A 22,229-nucleotide genomic window follows, 5' to 3' on the forward strand; every position below is an offset into this window, starting at 1 on the left:
AGCAAGTTTAATGCTTTTTTAATGCACCGCGACGCTTTACGCCGAATTATCGTAAATGACGTCTCGCGTTCTCGCGAACGATTGTGCTCGATGGGATGAAATCATTCTCGCTTGTTCCCTCGGTTGCCCCTTGGCGAGCGTGGTGAACTCATCGTCTCCTAGTAAACGATACTCTAGCAAAAGGAGTAAGACAATATTGAAAAAGACTGCAACGACAAAATATCCTTTTATGGTCAACCGGCGAAGACGAATTCGCGGATTGTGTCGTCAGTAAACATCGTGAGAGGTGCGATGATTCGATTGTGGGCGAACACGTCTAGACAAATACAGGTGGGGCCCCATTCGATTTCGGGCTTAATACACGCGCTAACCGGTCCCTTCCTCTCGAGACTAGATTCCACTGACCTAAACGCCATTCTTGGTTGCGCCAAGCAGGGGCAGCAGGTAGAATTCACTTTTCACAGTAACAGGAATTTTACTCGTATCGTTTGGCAGCGAAAACGATTCTATTCAGGGAATATCTCGGGATAATGAACAGTAAAACATGTGAGTCAGTTTTTAGTAGTCTTCCTCTCGGTGCTGAAGAAAGGTAGAAAAGTGACGATCGATCGTGAAGAATCTCGCGAGTTTGCCCGCGGCTGTACTTCTTCGTGTCGCTAATTCTCACGGTTTGCCGGTCACCCTTTATTTGTACACTTGTTAGCTGGTACTTCGTGGCAAGAATAAACGTGATTCCATCCGCTTGACGTCGGTGGCGATTGCATTGTGATCGAACGCGAGGCACGTCCGCGCGGATTACGCCTCCGCCGGCGCGCGGAAACTCGCAACCTGCTCTCGGTATAGCTCGTGGCATCCGTGCGAACACTTTCGTATCGTTATCTCCTGTTTAACCCACGTATTCCGCGGCTCGCGCCGCCTTTTAAGGGCCGATCACAACCGAAGGTATCGCCTTTATTGTTCCGCACTCTTCTCGAGATCAATCCTTTATATATACAGATGGTTAGATCGAAGTGAAATGTAAATTTTAATTTGCGATTGAGTGGGACAAGAAATATTTTCTTACTTACTTATGTAATTGTAATAACAATAGAATTTTTTTTTTATTCACGCTTCGTCACGTTTAACTGCCGAAGTCGCGCTTCAGGAAGCGACTTGTTTGTTCTGTCAGCCTCCCGCCCACCTTTGTCTACCTTTGAAATCGATCCTCGGTTTCTCATTACCTTAATCGTTCTCGTCGCCCGGTCTTTCACCGTGCGACTGTGTAACTGATCGTCCGAGCCGACGCCCTATCAAGGGTACCACGGCCGAACGACCCATACGTCCTACGAAAATCCATACGCGTCGATCATATAGGTATAGGTACGCAGAAAATACACGGAATCGAAGGCGCGAATAAACGCGCGTGGGTAACTTTTTCGTAATCCGCGCGGGACGCGCGACTCGATTAGTCTCGGCGGGCCTCTCCGAGTCCCCTTCAAGGTTAATCGCGGAGGGAGTAACCTCGCTGGGCTCCGGGAGTAATGGGCCGAGATCGACTGCGGACCCGTTATGCGACTTGGCGCAAGAATGCCGCCGAGCCGGCCTCCGTGTAGCCCGCGTTATGCCGCTCGCGATACGAGCGCGCGCGAGCGCGCGTGCCTTCCTCTCCTTCGCTGGTTCTTCGCTCTCACGAGGGAACGTTTTTCCCCCTTGGATTTTTTTCATGAATCTTCTGTCGAATGTAATTTTCAGCCATTTTCAGCCTCTTTAACTGCGGAGCCATCGGTATCGCGAAAGTTCTCGCTCGCAGAGAACACGCGATGAGGAGAGGATACTCTATAGCCGTTGCGAATATTCGTGTATGCGCATAAGCGAGTAATAGCGCGCGCAGACGATTGCTAGGCGAGCGTGGTTTCGCTCCGTCATTTAACTTGTCGGTTAATACCCCGTGGTTACATGTCTGCGCGCGCTTCTCCCCGCGCCATGCGCGCGATGTTAGATATTAACGCATCGGGAGATATTAATGCGCGTCCCTTCGGACAGTTTCTCTCGCGCGTTATCTCCTCGGCACGTAGCGCCGCGGTCGTGAGTGTCCCTATTGATGGATCCCCGGGTCCCGGGTCCCTTGATGCATCCGCGTTTTTAGCATACCTTTACGCCTCGCGACGTATGACGTATGCTCCGCGAGAGCGGACTATGCTCATATAAGGCGCACGTGTACTCGAAGGATGCGGGAGAATAAGTTTTCTCGGAACGCATGATTCAGCACCCGGCGACATTAAGAGCGAGACCGTCGTCGTCGCTCGCGTACGGCCATTCGGCGTTTAATGAATTAACAAGGGCTCGTCCATCAGGCGTCCCGTCCCGATGCGGTACGGGATCAATTAAAGCTAACGTTCACGGGTCAACGAGCGGCGAGAGATGCATTCTCCTCGGTTCGAGTTTAGCTTAAATTGAATTCAGAGCGGAAGAGGTACCGTTAGATTTTAAATTCGAAAACGAGCGGCGAATTCAGGCTGCGAATTCACGCATCGACGAAAAAACTCTAATTGCCTTCGCGTCGAGTACTGAAGTCGCGAGTTTTTCAGGGGCCAGTTTTTTTTATATCTTCTTTTTTCTCGCAATTATATTTATAACGGTGCCGACGCGAGAAGTATATCGACGAGGGGGGGGGGGTCGGGTTCTCGCGTGTAATGACGACCGTCACACAGAGAATGACCTCACCCAACCGCATGTCGCGTGGCGGCCGCGTCACTCTGTTTTCTTTCCGTTTCTAATTTCGTGCGGGGCGAGAGTGACGACCGGCTTCTTCGGCGTGCATGTGCGTACGATGCGCGGTGCATGCGATCGCGCGCGCGGCGACCGAACCCGATCGCGTATGCGCATCGCGCCTCGCGTTGTCGCAACAACACACTTTTCGTATTCCAAGCACGCGACTCCTATATCGTCTTTAGGCATTTAGTCCTGGTTTTTCTTTCTCGCTAGATTCTTTTTAAATTTTATTTCGAGAGGGAGGGGGGGGAGAAAGAGAGGAAGCGCGTGATATGTTTATGAAATGGTAGCGCAATAATCGCGTCTACTGACAGCTCTCCCCGCCGCCGCGCGCCACGTCGGCGAATTGGTCCATGACGGACCTTCCTGACACACGCACCGACCATACGACGGGCACCCACGTACCCATTCTCCGTTTACCATATGCGGGGAGTTCGATCTCGCGGTTAGGCGCGCTTCCATCGTCGCCTTAAGGCCTCCGCCGGTGCCAGGCGTGTGCGTCGGCGCTCAGTCTCCACGCGCCTCGCGGATCGTCAGTTTGAAAAGGTCGCTCGATCTGTCCAATCCCGCCCGTCGTCCATCTGTCCGTCCGATTTCGCTTTTCGCTCGGTGTGTCACAGCCGGGATCTTCAACACCGGTACTGCTCGAGCCGTAGGTGCGTGTCGTAGGCATTACAGTGCTATGAATTGGAAAGAGAGAAGCAATTATCTGTCGGTTTATACCCAACAGTTTGAGTTTATTTTACCAAGTGAAGAAATTGAGTAAAAAGTCTGTTAAACGCGAGTATAAGTGGTGCAGTGTCCTGGTATACAATTTATCCGTCAATTCTGACGTTATTAGCATTGCTCGTAAATTCTGCGATTTAGCCTTTTATTTGTATAAAAGTATGTAATTAGAATTTGCTATCAAAGTCTACAAATTTTCGGGTTAAAATGTTGACTGATATATTCGATTAGATAAATCAAGTTAAGCATATTTAATCACATTTTATTGCCGTTGTGCGTTGCGGTTATCCCATCCTAGTCGTTAGCCTAATATATCGGACGATCGATTATAAATTTGATGGGCACCACGTGGGTTAATAATACCTGGTGGCCGGGCGTAACCGTGATCGAGTTTCCAAGTTTTTTTTACTTTTTGTTAGACGTACATCAAGGCTGCTGATTTCTAATCTAACCCGAATATATCGATCGTTCATTCATTTTTATCTCGTCACTCTTTGTTTCCACTGCTTTTCTACACTTTCCTCAATCTGTCGATTTGATGGCTAACATCAGTTTGCATTACTTTGTGCTGATTGCATCGCCACATATCCAACCGCTTAGAAGAAACGTACAAATATATGAAAACACAGGCTATATTAACGGTAAAAAAACATATAAAAACGATAATAAGAAACAAAAACGCAAATAATAAACAGGAAATAAACAATCGCGAAGCGTTATTTATGTTCTAAATAATTCGAAACGTTTCGAGAGGCTTTCCGAAGGGTATGCCTTATTTCTGCGCAGCCGGCCCGAGAAAACGAGGATTTGACTGTCGGACTTGCTCGCGTACAGACGTGCGTCTGATTACTCTTGACTAATTGTAAAACTTACAAGAAATTCGAAGTGACCAGAGACAGAACTAAGACTAAGTTATCGCTCGTCTTTGCCAGACTTTTCCATAATTGCATTTTCACACATCTCTCACGCACATACCAAAATTTCTTTCATGCATAATAAATTAAACATGACTCAAGAGTGTAGCTAGTATGATTTTGGGATTAAAATTTGGTCGTAAAATTGTCGAGGTTTTTCTCCGGCCGCGTGTTTTACTTTTAGAATGACTTATCAAATCTTTTAACATTCGAATATCTTATTCCGCGCATCGCGCATTATCGTTGTACAGGTTTTCCATCTTCGTGTTGTCACTGACGGGGGAGCACGACGGCGAGTCGGGCGTTTTTTTCGAGAATTCACAAAGTGCCATATCCTATAAGAGTTCGGGGGCGACATAAAACGACTCGCAATTTGCATACGCCGGCCGCGCGGCACATTGGAATCCGACGGTGAGGGAATCCTTGGCCGATTCCTCGAACGACGGGAGGGTCCCGAGAAAACCGATCGCGTTCCAGCCGAAGCTGGTGCACGTCGTGGTAAACAACGACGGATAATCGGCGGATACCACGGGATACTCGCGCGCGTCGCGCATTCCGCCGCGCTGTCGAACGGCGCGGTGATAAAAACGGAGGCGGAGGAAACGCGAGAGACTGTTCAACGAACGATCGAACTTGAAAAGCCGAGGAGCTTCTCCGACTTGAGAGCGAACTTCGAGAGAGAAAATTTGCAAAAATGTGAGAAAAATATACCCACGTCACCGGGTACCAACGAGAACAAGCGTGTTCAAGCGCACCTCGAGAGACAGCGCGATTTCTAACGAACATAAACGTCGAATGGTGAATACGATTTAAACGCGGAATAAGCGAACTAATCGAGTCCTGCCGCCGGCTGTTGTCAGGGCGGCGGAGAACGGTGCCGGTGCCGGTGTCGGTTCCGCGTTCTCGTGGTCGTGAAGTGTGTCATGATAGTTCGCGCGTGAGCCGGGCATGAACGTTGAAACCTGCACCCTCTACTTCGCTGGGACGGCCCGGGGCCCGGAGAAGGACAGGATGTCGACCCAGGCTTACTACAAGGAGCGGCTCGGCTTCGACCCGGCGGATACCGTCGCCGAGCATCAGCGCGAGCAACGCTCCCAGCACGGTTACGAGGAGTCGCTCTCCAAATTCAAAGGTCAGAATGCGAACGGATTTCTGGAAGAAGGTTCGGGATGCAATGGCGAAGTCGGGGAACACCGTGCCGGCAACACCCAGGCTTTCTGGGGCTGCTGGGCGATGTTCATTGAGGCGCACGGTAGGTGGAGAGAGAGAGAGACGCAGAAAGTTGGCATGCGGATGCTGGAAGATTTTTCGTGAAAGCTCACTTGTTTTTATTCTTCCTTTCTTTTTGTCTTTTTTGTGTTTTTTTTGTGCCTCGAAATTTTCATTTTTCCTTACATACCTTTTTAAATAAATAAGCAGTTTGCTATTTATCCGACTACCGATTTTGTATAAATTTGGAACGAGAGACGTTTTCCTTGTGTGAAATTAACGTCTTTGGGATTAAATCGTTGGAACTTTTATTCCAAGCACGCGACGACCTTCGCAACATGCTAATTTCGACATTCTCGCCCGGTTTAAGAGAGGATACTTCAAAAACAGCTATATAATTATGGAACGGGGTTCCTATATAAACGACTATAATTCAAAGTTGGCTATATTGAAGTGAATATTCATGACGATACCTCTCTGTCGGCATAAAATGTAAAATATCAATTTACGATATAATAAAACAAACATATAAATACAATATCCTTCCCAAGTTGATATTAATTGTGAAATTAATATTATTTATATTTGTTTTATAATAATTACAGTATAACCGCGTTTATACATAAAATTTGCATAAATATTTCCAACCGTACGTCCGTAAGTATGCGATGCGTTTGCTTGCAGTTTGCAGATTGCAAATTTACTCACACACGACGTGATGTTGGTTTTTACTAACTTGGCGATTAAATTTGCTCCATCGATCGCTCGTAACACGCGCGATATACGCGGTCTGAAAGGTTTGAGTTACGCTCGCGACGTTTGTTTGATAAATGTTTGAGCTATGAGTGTCGCTTTCCTCGCCTCACCTTTTTAGCAGCGTGTAGAGTCGAGTTGAGTGTAGTCTACGCGCGGGAATATCCAAACTCTATCGTCTGTATACATAACATAAGTATAGACAGATAACTAATAACGAGAGTAGTGCGGTTCTTTTTCATCGTTTGTCCGCTCAGACTATTTCCGAAAAATTTCAGAATTTGCAAAGTCACGCGGATCCGGTGTTGCACGCGCGCGCGAGACTGTCCGCGGCCCACCATTTTACAATTGCGCCAAGTAGACAAACAATAAACAATGGTCCGTCGCTTTTCATAATCTCTGCCCACTCGGATTGCGCATTGCGACTCGTATACGCCCAGTTATAGCTGCTTTTCACTTAGCGCAAAAGTAAACGGCCGGAAGGCTCGTACGAATGACGTCAGCGTCGTGTCGTTCGCCGCGCGCCGCGGGATTGATCGCTAATTTAATCGTAATTACCGGCATCGCGTCCGGCGGAGAGTAGGTAATCCAACCCGTGACGCGGCGGCCGTTACGTCGTCGTTATCGACGTTGTTGCTTTCGTATCGTATCCTTCGCGCCTTCGTTTCCTCGGGTTCTTTTGAACGGAGCCGATGGAGCGAAGGACGCGCATTATGAAATCGAGAGTCTCTCCCGTCCACGCATTACGATCTCCTTTTGCACCGAGCTCACCGGGGAACTTGAGAGCGCGGTGATTAATAATGGAATCGTAAAACATGCTCGCGTCATTGTTCACGAATAAAGTATATGAGATATCTTAGCCGAAGATGTCAATCACAGCCGTGAGGTGATTCTCTTTCGTAGCTTCTATAGAGGTGTCTTCGAACGTTTAATTGCGTGCATTGAAAATGGAGTAACGTACATCAACTGGCAGACATATGACTAAAACTTTAATAAATCGATAGAAAGAAAATAATTCTTGCTCGCAATTAATTTATATATATATATATATATATATATATAATATATACGGGATTTTAAATTCTATTTTAAAATTGAAATGCCTTCTTATATATATATATATATATATATATATATTAAAAAACAATTTTTATTAAAAACACTAGTTAGAATCATATATCAACGTCAGGATATAATTGTACGCAATAAAACAGAAAAATTTGTAATTCAAATATTCTGACGATTCACCGTTCTTGGATTCGTCGATAATTTGATAAGTGTTATCTGGCACCATCCTAAATGCCGAGAGGGTATCGCTTAAATTACTGTCGAGGATTTCCGAAAAGAATAAATACCGATGAATACATTCATTGACGTTTATCTATAGCCCCTGCAATGTCGGTCACTGTTCTCAGAGCTTCCACATTCCAGCATTCGTATTCGTTAACAAGGACTTACTGAAGAAAGCGTGCGTTAATATATGCGCATTTCTTCGGGACTAGTTCATGCCTCTCTTCTTCTGCCGATGCACTTATATCTTTGTACTGAATCATTTAAAAGCCATAAAATATATATTTATCTTTGTTGCGAACAATTGATACTTATTTTTGAAAAAGTAAGTCTTATTATAATTTGTAATTATGTAATTGAAATATAAATATAATTGAATTATTAATTATATAGCAATCAATCTATTGTACAGAAGATTTAAAAAACGCATTCTCATTATTTATTTTTTGGAATAATTTTAATTGAATAGCGTATAACTTGACACTTTGTGTCGTAATTTTTCGTCAATCATGATTAAATAAATTTTAAGATTTGATTGTGAAATTGATTGGCATAGATTGTCGAAGACGAGCTATTAAGGCCGTGCCAATTAACGACTGACAATTCACGCGAAGCTATCTCCGTAGTATATGGCATTGGAAAATTGGATTCTCCGGAATTACGTTAGCTCGTGATCGGTAATAGGTCGCTGTGGCATGATTGTTAGAGAGCGAAAGCCACCCATCACAAGTTTCAGACTGACTCTTCCCTGACATCCAAGGTGTCGGTTGCGAACGTTAGGGAATTGACACCTTGCGTTTCGTATGCGATCTGTGGTTCCGTTGTTAATTTGAATCAAGGAATTTTTTGTCGAGATTTTATTATACCGAGGAATGCTGCTGCTGAAAAGATCCTTAATTATATTTATTTTTACCTACATGACTGATTTAATTGATTTATTACGCTGAAACTTGTTCCACGAGACGTAACGGATTGATTAGATCATCTCTATACTCTCAATCAATCCTGTCTTCAACTATGTCAATTAAGCTTACAATATGAAGAAGATTATTCAAGTGTAGTGTATATTGAAAATAAAAATTGATTACTGTAGTAAAATAATAGTAGATACATCATATAAATATTATAGAAATTGAGATTTTCTTTTTTTTTATTTTAAGAGATATTCCGTGTTTTTCTTGATTAATACATATAATTGTTTCGTACATTATCTTTTCGAAAAAGACAAAAGTATAGGGTCTGCGCGATAATTGACGAGTAAATGGAGTAAAGCAGCGTGCCCTATTAAGGAAGCTCTTTTATCTAAGTTTTTAATTAAAGAAAGCTCGACTTTGAATATTTGACAACAAGAAAATTTGTCATCAAAAACCAAGTCGCGAAGTGCGGAATTCTTTGCGTATTACTCGTTAATTACCGCCTAAGCCACCGTTATTCGAATGCAACTTTCAATTGTTGGCGAGGTGTTAAAACTGGGCCAAAGTTGGGCCCAACAACTATAGGCGAGATAATCTACGAAGAACAAATGCTCGGTTCGCAGAGTAGAATGGAATGTCCGATTTAGCGTAAACCGCAAAGTTCGTTAAGCCACGCGCATGTGCGTGGGTATAAGACATTAATGAACTTTCCGCACATTTATACTAAACAAAGTTTCCGACACATACTTGTCACGCGAGATCTCTGTATACTGTTCTGAAAAACTCTTCGAAATTAGGATTATCGTGCAATGGATTTTACGGTGCAATGGTATATATTATAATAATGCAAGCCATTGTGTATCAGATTTTATTGTAATACAGATTTGTATATTTTTTATTTTATATATTTTATTTAACACACATATTTTGCTAAATGTGTGTGTGTATATCTTACAGGTGGGCAATATCACATTACGTTCTCTTTACCATTAGCATTTTCGCGACGCGTATCACACAGGAGTCCGTTGAACGCGTCATGCGCGTTCATTAAAATATTTGACCGAGCGATTCTCTCACGAGAGCGACAGGCGCACTCGGAAAATGTGATCGTTCACAGGGCAGGCCACTCGAGATATTTCTAAATCTAAAGAAGTGTTCCCGGGTATATCTCTTTCTTTACCTTTTATTTTGTATTATCGTCTGGCGTTAGGCTGACACTTGCCGCCGCGCCGCGCCGGCTTGCCGACCTTTTAAACATACCGGTCGATGATACCGCCGCCGCGCCGCTCGAGTGGCTTAACTTTTCACGGGGTACGATGATGGAGTGTCAAGTATGCGTTATAAATCATAGCTGGTAAATTACGAGTGTCGATGAATTTCTACACTAATTCTCCGTGATTACGATCGCTGATAAATGATTTATGCATTCAGGTCTAATTAATCTCACATGATATGCGCTACTTTTTATGCCCTCCAATTTGACACGACGTAATGGCGAGCTCTTGAAATCAATGCTCCAGTTATGCATATACATATAAGATCTTTATTATTATAGTTAACAGTGTTAGCTCGTACGCGTTTCGACATCTCGAGCCCAGTCGCAAAATATAACGAATCGTCCCGTGACGTCAGAGATGTTATTCAAAATTACTTATTCATGCTTCAATAACCGCGATTATGTTACAAAAATACATCATTAATTCATGAGAAACCCCGGGACTTGACGTTGACGTCCTTGCGGTCCCGGCCGTTGCGTCACGTCGGTGACAAAACGGAAGGTCTCGAAGGATCGAGGATGCGTGTTCTTGACAACATTTGATTGAAACGAAATATTTAGCAGATCCAAATCTGATCTTATTCGTAATTTTCTATTTACGGCTCGATATAAGAGAGACAATTCCATCTTCAGTTCTACCCCGTATTACGGATTGCGTAAAGTGGGCTTGGATTTTATTCACGCGGTCCATTGTCCGGATTTTTGTGCCTCGCATGCCAACCGATCGAGCAGCTTGCCAAGCCGGCCGACCTTCCCTCCACTCGCTCGCTCGCTCGCTCGCTCGCTCGCTCGCGCCTACCTATCTACCTGTCTACCTGCTTGACCTCATCCAACTTGACCTGATCCGGTTGCCTGCGACTTTGGTTTCGTTATACTGACCTCGACCATCCTTAAAGACCCATTTCCAGGCGGCGCGTTGCGTCACGACGCTCTCGCTGTCACGCTAGGAGTCGTATGCATAAACGTTACATCGCCGCGATACGGCAATGTAACCGCTATGCCTATATCAGTGCGACGAATTGCGAAATTCAATTGTCACGGTAATCTATATCGTTGCCGTGTCGATGACAATAGACGCGGCGACATGTACCGTACCGCCTATATATAGTATACATGCCTTGTCTATAGTAAACGCGCTATGTTTGTGCAGCGTGACATCTAGCGAGGCTGCGGCTCTTTGCATAAAGTGTAGTGGCAATTATGATAATGGAATATGACACGAATTGTTGACAATTACGCTAATATTACGAGGGATGTTTTATATTTACATTCGCTACTATATATACGAATACAGGTGCATAATGCATTACGTGTAGCTCCTCATAACGCAGTAGTCGCCGAAGGAAATTCCACGTTTTTAATATTCCTGCTCTTTTTGTGTGTTCGCAGACGAACGAGACGCTATACAGAAGAAGACCTTCACGAAGTGGGTGAACAAGCATTTGAAAAAGGTGAGACTGCTTCTCGGATTCTCTCGCGTTAGTTTTATTGTCCCGCGGCGTTTTTCTTCATTCACGCGCGAATCTCGTTACTCACGCCATCGTCTTAATTAGCCCGACGGCGGCACCGATACATGCGAAGTATATTCCTCTATTGGCGAAATGCGAATAAGCGGAGGAATCTAGGATGAATATAGGAGACATTTCAAGACGATTATGAACTTCGTATAAAAAAGTTGCAATATTTGGTAATTTGTAGCAAGTATCTGGAAACAGAAAGTTGACGTAACTTTTCTCAGTAGAAGGTGTTCCAGATCATTATTCTTTTTCAGAGTCCGTCTAATTAAGGGAGAATAAAGAGCGTTCCGGCTATATGTACGTATAGCGACTCGGATTAGCAGACACCCCAGACCAGTTACGGATTTGGGTGTTATTAGGTGTGGCCTTTTACCTTGGTCTTATCGTTATAACTTCCACGTTCCATTCTTTCGGTAAACAAGTCTCAAATTTGCGCGTGATGACGCATAATGGTGTGTTTTATCTATTCGCCAGCTCTTCGTTCTATGCCCGTGTAACTCCGTAAATTGCTCACGGAGGCGGATTGTCATTTCACGCACAAAGCAGTAAATTGTCCTGTGCCGAAGGATTTACGATTCGCGTAAATCGCTATCTGTGGAAGAAGGTATACGGCGTGAGAGAAAATTTATTTCTATTCGGATTATTTTTACTCAATCGGGGAAGACAAATTTATACTCGTCGTCGAGTACTCTGCGAAGAAGCACGTAAATCTGCGAAATTGCGCGAAAGACAGCAAGCGCGTAACGCTAGCTGTTGAGTCAAAACGATCGTCGACGAACAATGGCCAGGGGGCATCGCGAAAGCGTTAAATCGCTGGAAGTAGGAAACGCGTTAGTAGCGCGGCAATCGAGGTTTGCGTCGCAAATAATATATGCAATAGAGGACGACGCGCGGCGCGAGTTCCGTGGAACGGCCTCACGGGGGGGCCGCCCGACGCGCGACGTCCCGTTTCGTCCCCCTCCGAACTTTCGAAAGGATCGAAGCCCAGGCTCGTCGTCGTCGCGCGCGCCTTCTCGCGCGCTCGCTCTCCCCCCGCTTTTAACGCCGTAACAAGTAGGCGTTCTCGTGTGTGCGCGCGAATCGCCGCGTAAAAATAAGCAAACTCTCGTTGCGCAATTACGGTCCCGATATCGCGCGGCGGCCCCCGTGTTGCGTATGTGGCACGCACGTGGGTCGAAAGTGCCTTGTCGCTCGCGCGAGGAACGTATACGACTATAGAAGGCAGCGGGGCCCCCGGAGCCGTGACATGTGGGCGACGCGATCGGGGAAAAATCGTGAGCGACGAATCGATGACACGACCCAGGACCGTCTGCGGTTCCCAAAACGATCGGCCGAAATCTCACCGGCGCGGCGTATTCCGCTGCGCCATGGCATGTACCGCGCGGAAGAAAAATGTGACGCAAACACGTGGGTCTGTTTTCCTGCCTGTCGTTTTCGCGAAGCAAAGATATCCGCGAGTCGCGTTGTCAGCCGATAAAGATTATCGTTAAGTGACGAAAGCCAGATACCAATCGCGGATGACAAAAATATCGATGAACTTTGATTCTCGGCACGCTACCGCGGACGCTGTGCGTTGTAACTATGTCCGGGATAAGAACGCGGTCAAACGTTTCTCGATAAGGGACCGTCCGTCCGTCCGTCCGTCGCGCCGCGTTGCACGTCTTCGCGAGCGTGAGTAACCGCGAGCTATGCCATACGGCTGGAAATTCTCCGCCATAAGGGACTGCATTTGACAGGCATTGCAGTCGGGATTTTGCGGGGAATATTTGCATACCCCGCGAACAATGCTGAGAAACGTTAACCCGTGAACATTCGCGCTTTCGGCGATGCGCCGAGGTAGGATCATTTTCCCACGAGGTGATAAAATATGTATGAAGTGTCTTATTATCGCGTAAATTCCGTTCCGTGTCAGCCGTACTTATGAATCATTGTTTAAATGCAAGGTTCTTGCTAAATGTTTTAATAGATCGATCGTTGCAGATAAAGTCGATATAAAAGACACCGTTATATAAAGAATTACATTGATCGCCACGTTGCAAGTTTACTGATAAGATTCAATAATATAGCTTAACGATAAACATTTTGTTGACTGAATTCTTGAAATAATTAGTAAGCGGATTATTTTCAATTGTTTATTTATATAAGTGGGATTATATTAATCAGATTACGCAAAATGCTTTCGTAATTCTTGTCATTTCTTGGGATTTTTTATCATACGAACGGTAGGAAGTAAGATAATCACATTTTTGACACCGACTTATCAAGCCTTCCGAATTTTTAGATCACGAGATTCAATGTTGCAATTAAAATGATACTGCTTAATTATATCGAGAAAGAGATGTGTTCGCACATATTTTTCGCCATCCGGACGAAACTGTTTGTGCAGCTACGTATATGCATAAATATTCAATTAACTCGTCAATTACACTTGAGTGAGAGAAAATCATGACACGGAGAAACCGTGCCCGCTTTCGTTCGGCGGTATGCACCGCGCGTATGTCAGTCAGGACTTAATACAGACAATGATTCATCCGTCACGGTGGAGCCGCACCGAGTCGACTCGAGTTGAAGTTGAGTCCAGTCGAGCCACGTCGAGCCGCGATCGCCGCGAGGCAGACCGGGTCGGCGGCTCCGGGAATGGTTCGAATCACGGCCGTATACGGGTGGAGTTGTCCCGTCGTCGACGTATAATTATCGTAAGCTGGCATCGTTCTATCGTGCCGTTTCCTGCCCACCGTTTCTCATTTCTCGCCTCATTCTCGGCGCTGCGGCGCTTCTTTCGTCGGTCGAGGATAAAACGGGATAATCTCTGATGCGTAAAGTTGGCAGCCTATTTTCAGAATTCCGATATTTGTCCAAAAGGTTTCGGAATATTTGATAAGTTTTGAAGACAAAGAGTTTCGGCGGTTAGATGTAACAAGTAGGCATTTGTTAAGGACTGTTTTAGGTTTTTTGTTACATTAAATTGGTCGCAACTTTCTGACAATAGGCAGAATCGATTCGAATTCTATTATTTTTCGATGGAACACTTGAGGCATTATCTCCAAAACTCTTCAAAAAGCATCAGATTTCTAGAAGAAAAATTGTCAGCCACGAAGACTTGAAAAAATTGTTTTCACTCCAGAAACGAAAAAATTGCCTAAATCTTTTCATTTCTGGTTTATTGATTTGAATGTTAACAATTCTTGAAAAGTTATTCGAAATTCCAAAGGAGACTTTCGCGCAAAATTGTTCGCTCTTGTGTAAAAATATATTTAAAAAATAATATCTTAGAGATATCTCTCTCTATATATAAAGCGTTTGTTGCGTTTTCTGTCGACAAATTTGGAAATGATCTTTCCTCAGCTGAAATTGACAATCAAGGGAGATTGTCTCAATGAAGAAAAAAGCAAACGTCTTGTATTCTCATTGAAACGTGTCGCGATCTCGTTGAATGTAAGTATTATTAAAGTATAATACTTGCGACATGAAGCGCGGCTCCGTGTGAATGGCGTTTTAATGATCGCGGCCTTCCACGTTGGCTCGTGTATCACGTGCACCTTTGTAACTCGACATAACGTTCTATTGTTGATATACGTGCGATCGGGTGTGCGGGCGGCCTCTCTCAGTGCAACGAATACGACTACAGGGTCAAGGTATCGCAGACTTACGCGTTCGCCAATTGTTTTACTCCGCTTTAGCTCCGCCTTTGCGACACGCAAGTGCAGCTGAAACATTTTTGCACAGCAATACCTTCGTCAATATTTATGTACTTTCGCTAAGTGTTCAAGCTATTGGCGCCCCGATATATTTAGGTTGACTGAAAAAATCTATAATTGAAGAACCATTTTAGTGGTTTCGAGAGATCCTGCGGAGTTTGGGAAGCCGGAATTCATTGCGGCATCTCGAAACCTCGAAATGGTCAATTTCGCGACATAGGGGGTACCATGAAAATAACGACGATATTTACACGTTGCGCGATTACCGGTTACCAGTATCGACCCACGGTTGGTCGGTTTCGCGCGCCCACGTTTGGTCTTGCGAGCCTGACCTTATTCGGAAACCCTCTTCGAGAGTGCCGTTCCCGATCTACCACCTCCCGCCCGGTGGTAGAGGTGGGGCTGTAGGGCAGGTGAAGCAGCGTTTAACTTCTTTGGGGCGCCGCCGCGCCGCGCCGCGACGTCCGGAGCACGGAGCGAGCCTAAAGAGAGGGTGCGTCGAAAAGGGGGAGAAAGGAGCTCTTTACAGCTGTTTTTAGATTTCGTTCTCCACGATTGTGTTATGCCTTTGATTCACGCGGTACAAATCCGCGGCGCTTATGTAACACAATACGTCGGTACCGCTGGCCTTTTTGTATTTTTTACTGCCCATTGTATTACGTTTCAATAATAGAATCTTTAAATTGAAAATTTCTGAACGTTAAAATTTGTTATTACTCATAAAATCAAGTAATTCTATGCTTTGGTTAATGAGTAAGTGTAAAAAAGGCAAAATCTTACAAGCGTCATAATACTTACTCAATTATCTAACTGTTCTAGTCTATAATTATTTTTAAATTGAATAGTAAATGAGCTTACATCTTTGTGGATTTGTCGACTTGTACATTTTATTTTTTTTCCCGAAAAATTATATTGTGAGGGCTACTTTCTCTCGGGGAACAAAGTCTTTAACTGTTCTTCAGTTGTTCTCTACCGTATTCTGGTCAAAACGCAGCAAGTTGTGCGAACCGTTCTAGATAGCAATTTCGTTGCTTCGCGCTGCAGGACTTTGTACTGTGTTCGCGGAATCACGTATAGCGGAAGTGGACGATCTGCGCAAACCGAGGCCAGAGTAGTGAACGTAGCCCAACGATCTGCAATAACGAAGCCAATGAAACTTTTTTGCGCAAAATCTATCATTTGAAGAAATATTAATTCAAATGAATGTACGATCCATATTTCTATCGTAACAATAATTATGATAATCACACGTTATCAATGATCAATGATCCGCATCAATGATAAGACCAAGAGTGAATCGCTGTACCCAACGCACCGTGTTCTCCCACGCGATTGAATTAATTATACGTAAATCATTACTGCAATTACATCGATTTCTTACTTTTTTGTGTTTTTTGCATCAGCACTGGAAATACGTCAAGGTATGTATTATTACTCCTTTTAGGATATTGGAGAATAAAGATGCAGTCTCTCTATCCGTGCATCGCGACATTGACTTAAAACTCAGAATTTTTATGAAACATCAGTGCTGGTCTACAATCTTGCTTTAAAGGGTATTTAAGCTCTAAGCCGCAAGGAATTGACCAATCACAATCGAGTATTCTCCTCACATTCCATTGTGTTTGGTCAATTTCTCACAGCTTAGAGCTTAAATATCCTTTAAAGCAAGGTTGTAGACCAGCACTTACGTTCAGTTAGAATAAACGTTATGCGAATGACATTAATTGTTCTGGTTATAAACGACGAATTTGAAATAATGAGGATTGTTACCGCAACAATAATAGCGGCGATGTGTCAAGTCCTCATGTGCGGTTGTTACCCGCAACGACTCGCGTATTTTTCCTAAAGGCTTTTCGTAACGCACATTTAAAGATATAAATTACGAACGCAGTTCGCAACGGTTGTAGAATAATTACTTTCATTAGCGTCGTAAAAACATTCATACCGTTACGTGTCCCATCTGTTATTCTTATTCTCCCCTTGGCTCTAATGCCTCTATGACAAAGTGGCGTTCATGCCGAAACGGCACGTCAGGAATTACGGAGTCGCGTCACGCGACAGAACAAGACATACCGGCAGTAATGTTCTCTCGCCTTGCCCTTTACCGCATATCCGACCCTTCACTCGTGTGACTTCAGAAATACGAGCGATTTCGACTGTCTTGCCGCATGAAGTGACTAATCACAGTCAATGTGACGAGACGCTCGCAATCAATCATGCGAGGCAATTGAGCATTAATTACGAAGCAACGGGAGCCAATTTAAGCATTAGAAGATATTTCAAGTGCATAAAGATATTATAGTGAGACTACAATAGTTCTCTTAATATATTTTACATTATCTTATTCTTTTTTTAAATTACTATATAAATCAAATGTAAATCTTTTATTATATATTGCGGATTTATTATACACGAGGCGTAATTCCTGATAGGCCTGGCAAAGTTCGGGAAACGCATTTTACTGGTTAAGATGAAAGAAGTTTGTGCGGAAAGCGGAAATACTTCCAGTTAGAGAACTTTAAAACTGCCGAAGTTGGTTGTTTATTATTTCTAAGTAAACGGAGTTTGCCAACAGTTGGCGAACGGTTGTCCGTCATGGTTTGTTATTACGCGGCTTAATAGAAAGAGTATACAAATTACAACGTAATTTTTACAGATTATTATTAACAAATTAATTTAACACAGGTAGGAAACGTTTGCGAACTACGTTCGGAATAATTTGTTTCAATGCAGTTAATAAAACGTGAAAATGAATACGGATAGTTGATATTATATATATATATGGTACTTAAATTTATATATTATATAATAATTAAGTATTTATGTAAGTGATTTCGTTGAGTTTCTACGACGTGTTAAAATTAAAAAATCTATATACTGGAGTATATATTGGAGCAGACTGACTTTCTTCTTTGGGAATTTTAAAAAGCCACCGCTTGATTGCCATTTTTATAACGTATTTTTATGGTGCACGCATTGCGACGTTTACGGTCGAATCATGTCAATGTTTGTTTTTACGACACGTATGATATAATCGTTGACTTTTTCGATAAACGGGTGTACCACTATTAATCCCATTCACACGCGATAGAAAGGAACGGGTGTGTCGCAATGTGTCGTAAAATGGAACGCGTCGAAATCATCTTTTAAGACGCGTAGACGCGACTTGTTGCAATTAGTCACGGTTACGAAAGGCGGATGGGAGGCGGATCACAAGCTGTTCTGTCAATCGCTTGACATTTACTCACCTGGCTGTGCAGGACACGCGACGCACGCAGGAGTGCATGCGTGTGCGACGCACGCGAGTGCACACGCTCGCGCGTAGGGGCGGATAATTCCTATTTTATAAATAAGATATACACAAGTCCGTGTAGAAATTCTAATAAAATTCGATTATGTTGACTGTGAAAATATTTCAAGAGTCCAGAGTAACTTTTTAATCAGAAATATATTTGACACGGAAATAACGAATTTTTAAAAAAGGGGCACGCGTTTTTTTTAATATCGTACTTTTTACAACTGTCATCTTTGTCAACCCCGAAAAAAAAATCATTATCCGCCCGTGCCCGCGCGAGCTCTTCTTACTAATCCACGGTGACGGTTCTCATCGCTATCTTTTTCAGACTTACACGTGCCTACACGTGTGCGTCCTTGTGAACAATCAACCATGCTGTTCCCCCACCGTAAGTTCATAGCTCTCATTCGTTATCGGCCGCGAAAACATGCATGATTTATTGTTTTGTTGACACTGTAGATCCCTCAGCTGCCACAATGTTACGAATTTAAGCAATTATGTAAAACCAGCGAAGAATGCGGTAAATCGCGCCCATTCGCCCGGTCCCTCGAAGAGATCTCCCCTTGTAACGAGTGCTCTTCCATGTTATTAACGCGTCATTGTCTGACTAACACCTGCACAAGATGATGACGTATTCGCAATGCATGCTCGAGTTGACCATTGGTCGACCGATATGGTAACGAATGCGCCGAGCTTAATGTGTGTTTTTAAAACCGGTTTGTAAATTAGCATGCGTTTACTCGCGCGCGTAATCGGATTCGGATGTCGGCGGTCGGGGAAACAACGATGATTTCAGACATCTCGATGATTTTACATCGTTCCCGTTTAATTACCGCCGCGCTTACTTTTTTGCTCCGTACGAACCGGATCGCGTATATCGCTTATTTGCTGCAACAATGACATAACGCACACAATAAAATTTTTTCAAAAAAATAAAAAAATTCTAATATTATTATTAGAAGAAAATACTTTTAAAAGCGATTTTGATGCAATAACTGATTGTAGAGGAACTGAATTATCTAGCTATATATATTAGCTTTATTCGGTGTATTGAATTTTCACCCTTCTTTTGCAAACAGTTCGAAAATGACAATTTTTGAGTTATGTCATTGTTGCAGCAAATGAGCGATGTGCATCAGTATCGTAGAAAGAAATATTCGAGTACAATCCGCGAGTGTCTAACATTTTTATTACGTCATGCGCAAACAGCAGCTGTAATTCTGCCGACGATACCTGTACACATTTGACTCATATCCACGCTATTTTATTTTACGCTTTCGCTATTTACATTGTGCGTGCGTAACTCTCGACATTCCTGCAGTTTTTTTTCCATTTTCTATTCACGGTAATCGCTTGAGTACGTCGCCGATGGACTATACCCTTACGCATTCTTATTTTCCTACTTGGTTCTCCGTTTTTTCTTCTCTTTCTACGTCAGTCGTTTTGATGTATTTTTTTTTTGCGCCGCCAGATGTGTACTCCGATGTGAAAAGCGGTAATTAACTTGCCCCTTTTGGAATTTGTTGCAGGCGAGCAGACATGTCGGAGACCTGTTCGAGGATCTACGCGACGGCCACAATCTCATCTCCTTGCTGGAAGTGCTCTCCGGCGAGGGCCTTGTGAGTATTTGCTTCTCTCGCGATGCTCTCGCGAAATTTACTCTTTACTATTATCTGAGAAAAGAATATATTAATATGTCCGATTGAAGTCATGTATTTTCTCCTTAAAAGGTTAAATAGAGGTTTAATTTACCGTCGAGTTTTATCGCGGATCTGTTTTTTGCGTGGGTGCCTCGTAAATTCGAATTAGTTACTTCGTCGGGAACAAAGTCGATGGAACAAACATCGAGTCATTTAGTTCTAGGGCCTTTGGGTCTCTATATACGACAATTGGATCAAGCTGCGATAATTGTCCCCGATCGAACGTAATTAACGATAAACCGTTCGCGTTTTCCAGCCGCGGGAGAAGGGCCGAATGCGCTTTCACATGCTGCAGAACGTGCAGATGGCCCTCGATTTTTTACGGTACAAGAAGATCAAGCTGGTCAACATCCGGGCGGAGGATATCGTGGACGGTAACCCGAAGCTCACCCTCGGCCTGATATGGACCATTATCTTGCACTTCCAGGTAAGTGGCGCAGCCATTTTGCGAGACGTGATGATAAGCGCGATCCTCCCGTGTTATAACGATCGCAATAACGATGAACCTTGACCGCGGATCTTTCGGAGTCGACTTTTCCATAACGAGGAGGTCACAGAACCATCATTGTCACGCTCGTCACATTCTTTCAGTTTCACGTATTATGTGTTTCGAGAAATTTTGTTGAAATCTACATGAAATTAGATAGGGGGGCAAGTTTTACATTTTTTTTTTTTCCAAGTTCAAAGTTCAACTTTTGCTAAGACGATAATTGGTTTCCGACGTTTTCTGAATATTTTAGAAACAATTCCCGAGTTATTACCGCCTTGTTGAAATAATCGCCAGTTTCTTCCCAGCTTATTTTCTGGCATTTAGTATTTATAGCACGGTTTGTATAATGCAAATGAAGCGGCTGCAATGTCAGCACGATGGAAACACCGCCCATCACAATTTGCTGTAATGTGTCCATCGGATTATGCGATGCGCCAATCAGCCATGAAGCTCGATAGAAAGTGAAATACACGCGCAGAACGTTCGAGAAATAATACATTTTCTCATAATTTCATCGAAACGTCGAAAAATTTGGACCGTTTTTAAACAGTCTGGAATTGAATAACTTTTAAATGTATCTACATTAGATGCATATCAGATTTTTGGTAAAGAGAAGTAAGGATTTCTTCCAAATGTTGAGTGATTCACTTTTCCTTTGAAATGTTTCGATACATTATTCTCGCCCGTTGTGATTTTAACACTTGCACGGCAATGATCGGTATGAATATTGGTTAGTCTGTTAAAATCGGCTGCACCGATACGCTGTCGCGACATGGCTGGCGTCATGTCGAAAGTATTTTGCATTTGTGTACTCATGCGCGTACCGTTGGACTAACGGAATACGTTGATTCTACTGGGCGCGGCAGTACTTTCGTCGTGTTGGAAACGGCTACCCGGTCACTTGCCGTGGAACGGAATACTCGCGAAGCCGAGCTTTTTCCTCAACGTTTTCAACGGCTCGGTATTATTATTCCGCGCGTTTCGATTCGCAACACGAATAGAATATCCCAGGTCAGACGGGAAACGTCGGGAAAGTCGCATTTAGAGCTGTCTCTTTCGACGAGCGACAGCTCGAAATGGACTTTCATTGCGGCGCGCGAGGGTGCGGGTGCGTTCCTCTAATTATGAAGATACGCGAGCAGAAACGCGGCGAATAATTCGTAGGATTAGTCATTGGTTTCCGAGATTCTCTTTTTAGCTGTCGTCGTCGGAGTGACGCGCCGGTTTCGTAATCGAGCCTTTCTTCCGCCCATAATTTGCGTCGTCGCGTCGAGACGCGCACCGATGCCCACTATAGCGAAGCAAATCCTTCACGAATGCATTTTACGCCGCGCGCGCGGCGCAAAACGTTCCTCCGGTCCATTGCACTTCGTATCTCGCCGGCCACTGGCCTGTGTCATAAAACTTGACAGGTTGACTATTAGAGTGTCGATGAACTCGTGACGATTTCCCGCTTCTAACAACGTGATATTTATACGCGTCGAGCTTCCGCTTTGCAGCTTCTGTAATAGAAAAGTGTCTCTCACTTTCTCCCTTTAATCGCGACTTAGGGATTGCCGAATTCCGTCGACGATGAGTGGTCCGTTGATTCCGTAACGTATACGGCGACGCGATTAGCGTGCACGCTAATCAAAGCGTCGCGCACGCCGCGATAGGTCACATACCGCGATAGGCCGGTGCGTTGTGTCCCGCGCTA

General features: G+C 44.0%; 1 protein-coding gene across 39 annotated transcripts in view; it reads left to right on the plus strand.

The window, feature by feature from the left end:
• The window catches only part of Shot (dystonin-like protein short stop), a 101,649-nt gene that overhangs the window by 16,259 nt on the left and 63,161 nt on the right, over window positions 1-22,229 (plus strand). For 17 of the 39 annotated variants that reach the window (XM_077413140.1, XM_077413149.1, XM_077413157.1 and 14 more), the window contains exons 1-6: window positions 4,643-5,643; window positions 11,223-11,284; window positions 16,452-16,469; window positions 18,672-18,731; window positions 19,873-19,962; window positions 20,300-20,470. In XM_077413140.1, the coding sequence (XP_077269266.1) occupies window positions 5,340-5,643; window positions 11,223-11,284; window positions 16,452-16,469; window positions 18,672-18,731; window positions 19,873-19,962; window positions 20,300-20,470 (705 nt within the window). In that variant the 5' untranslated portion in view covers window positions 4,643-5,339. Of the gene's footprint in view, window positions 1-3,274; window positions 3,408-4,642; window positions 5,644-11,222; window positions 11,285-16,451; window positions 16,470-18,671; window positions 18,732-19,872; window positions 19,963-20,299; window positions 20,471-22,229 lie in introns of those variants that run through there. The other 22 variants (XM_077413161.1, XM_077413164.1, XM_077413176.1 and 19 more) reach the window with 12 other exon arrangements.

This window comes from Temnothorax americanus, unplaced genomic scaffold, assembly GCF_048541705.1.
Source record: "Temnothorax americanus isolate GAGA-0224 unplaced genomic scaffold, ASM4854170v1 Scaffold32, whole genome shotgun sequence".
In the NCBI taxonomy this organism is placed as follows: domain Eukaryota; kingdom Metazoa; phylum Arthropoda; class Insecta; order Hymenoptera; family Formicidae; genus Temnothorax; species Temnothorax americanus.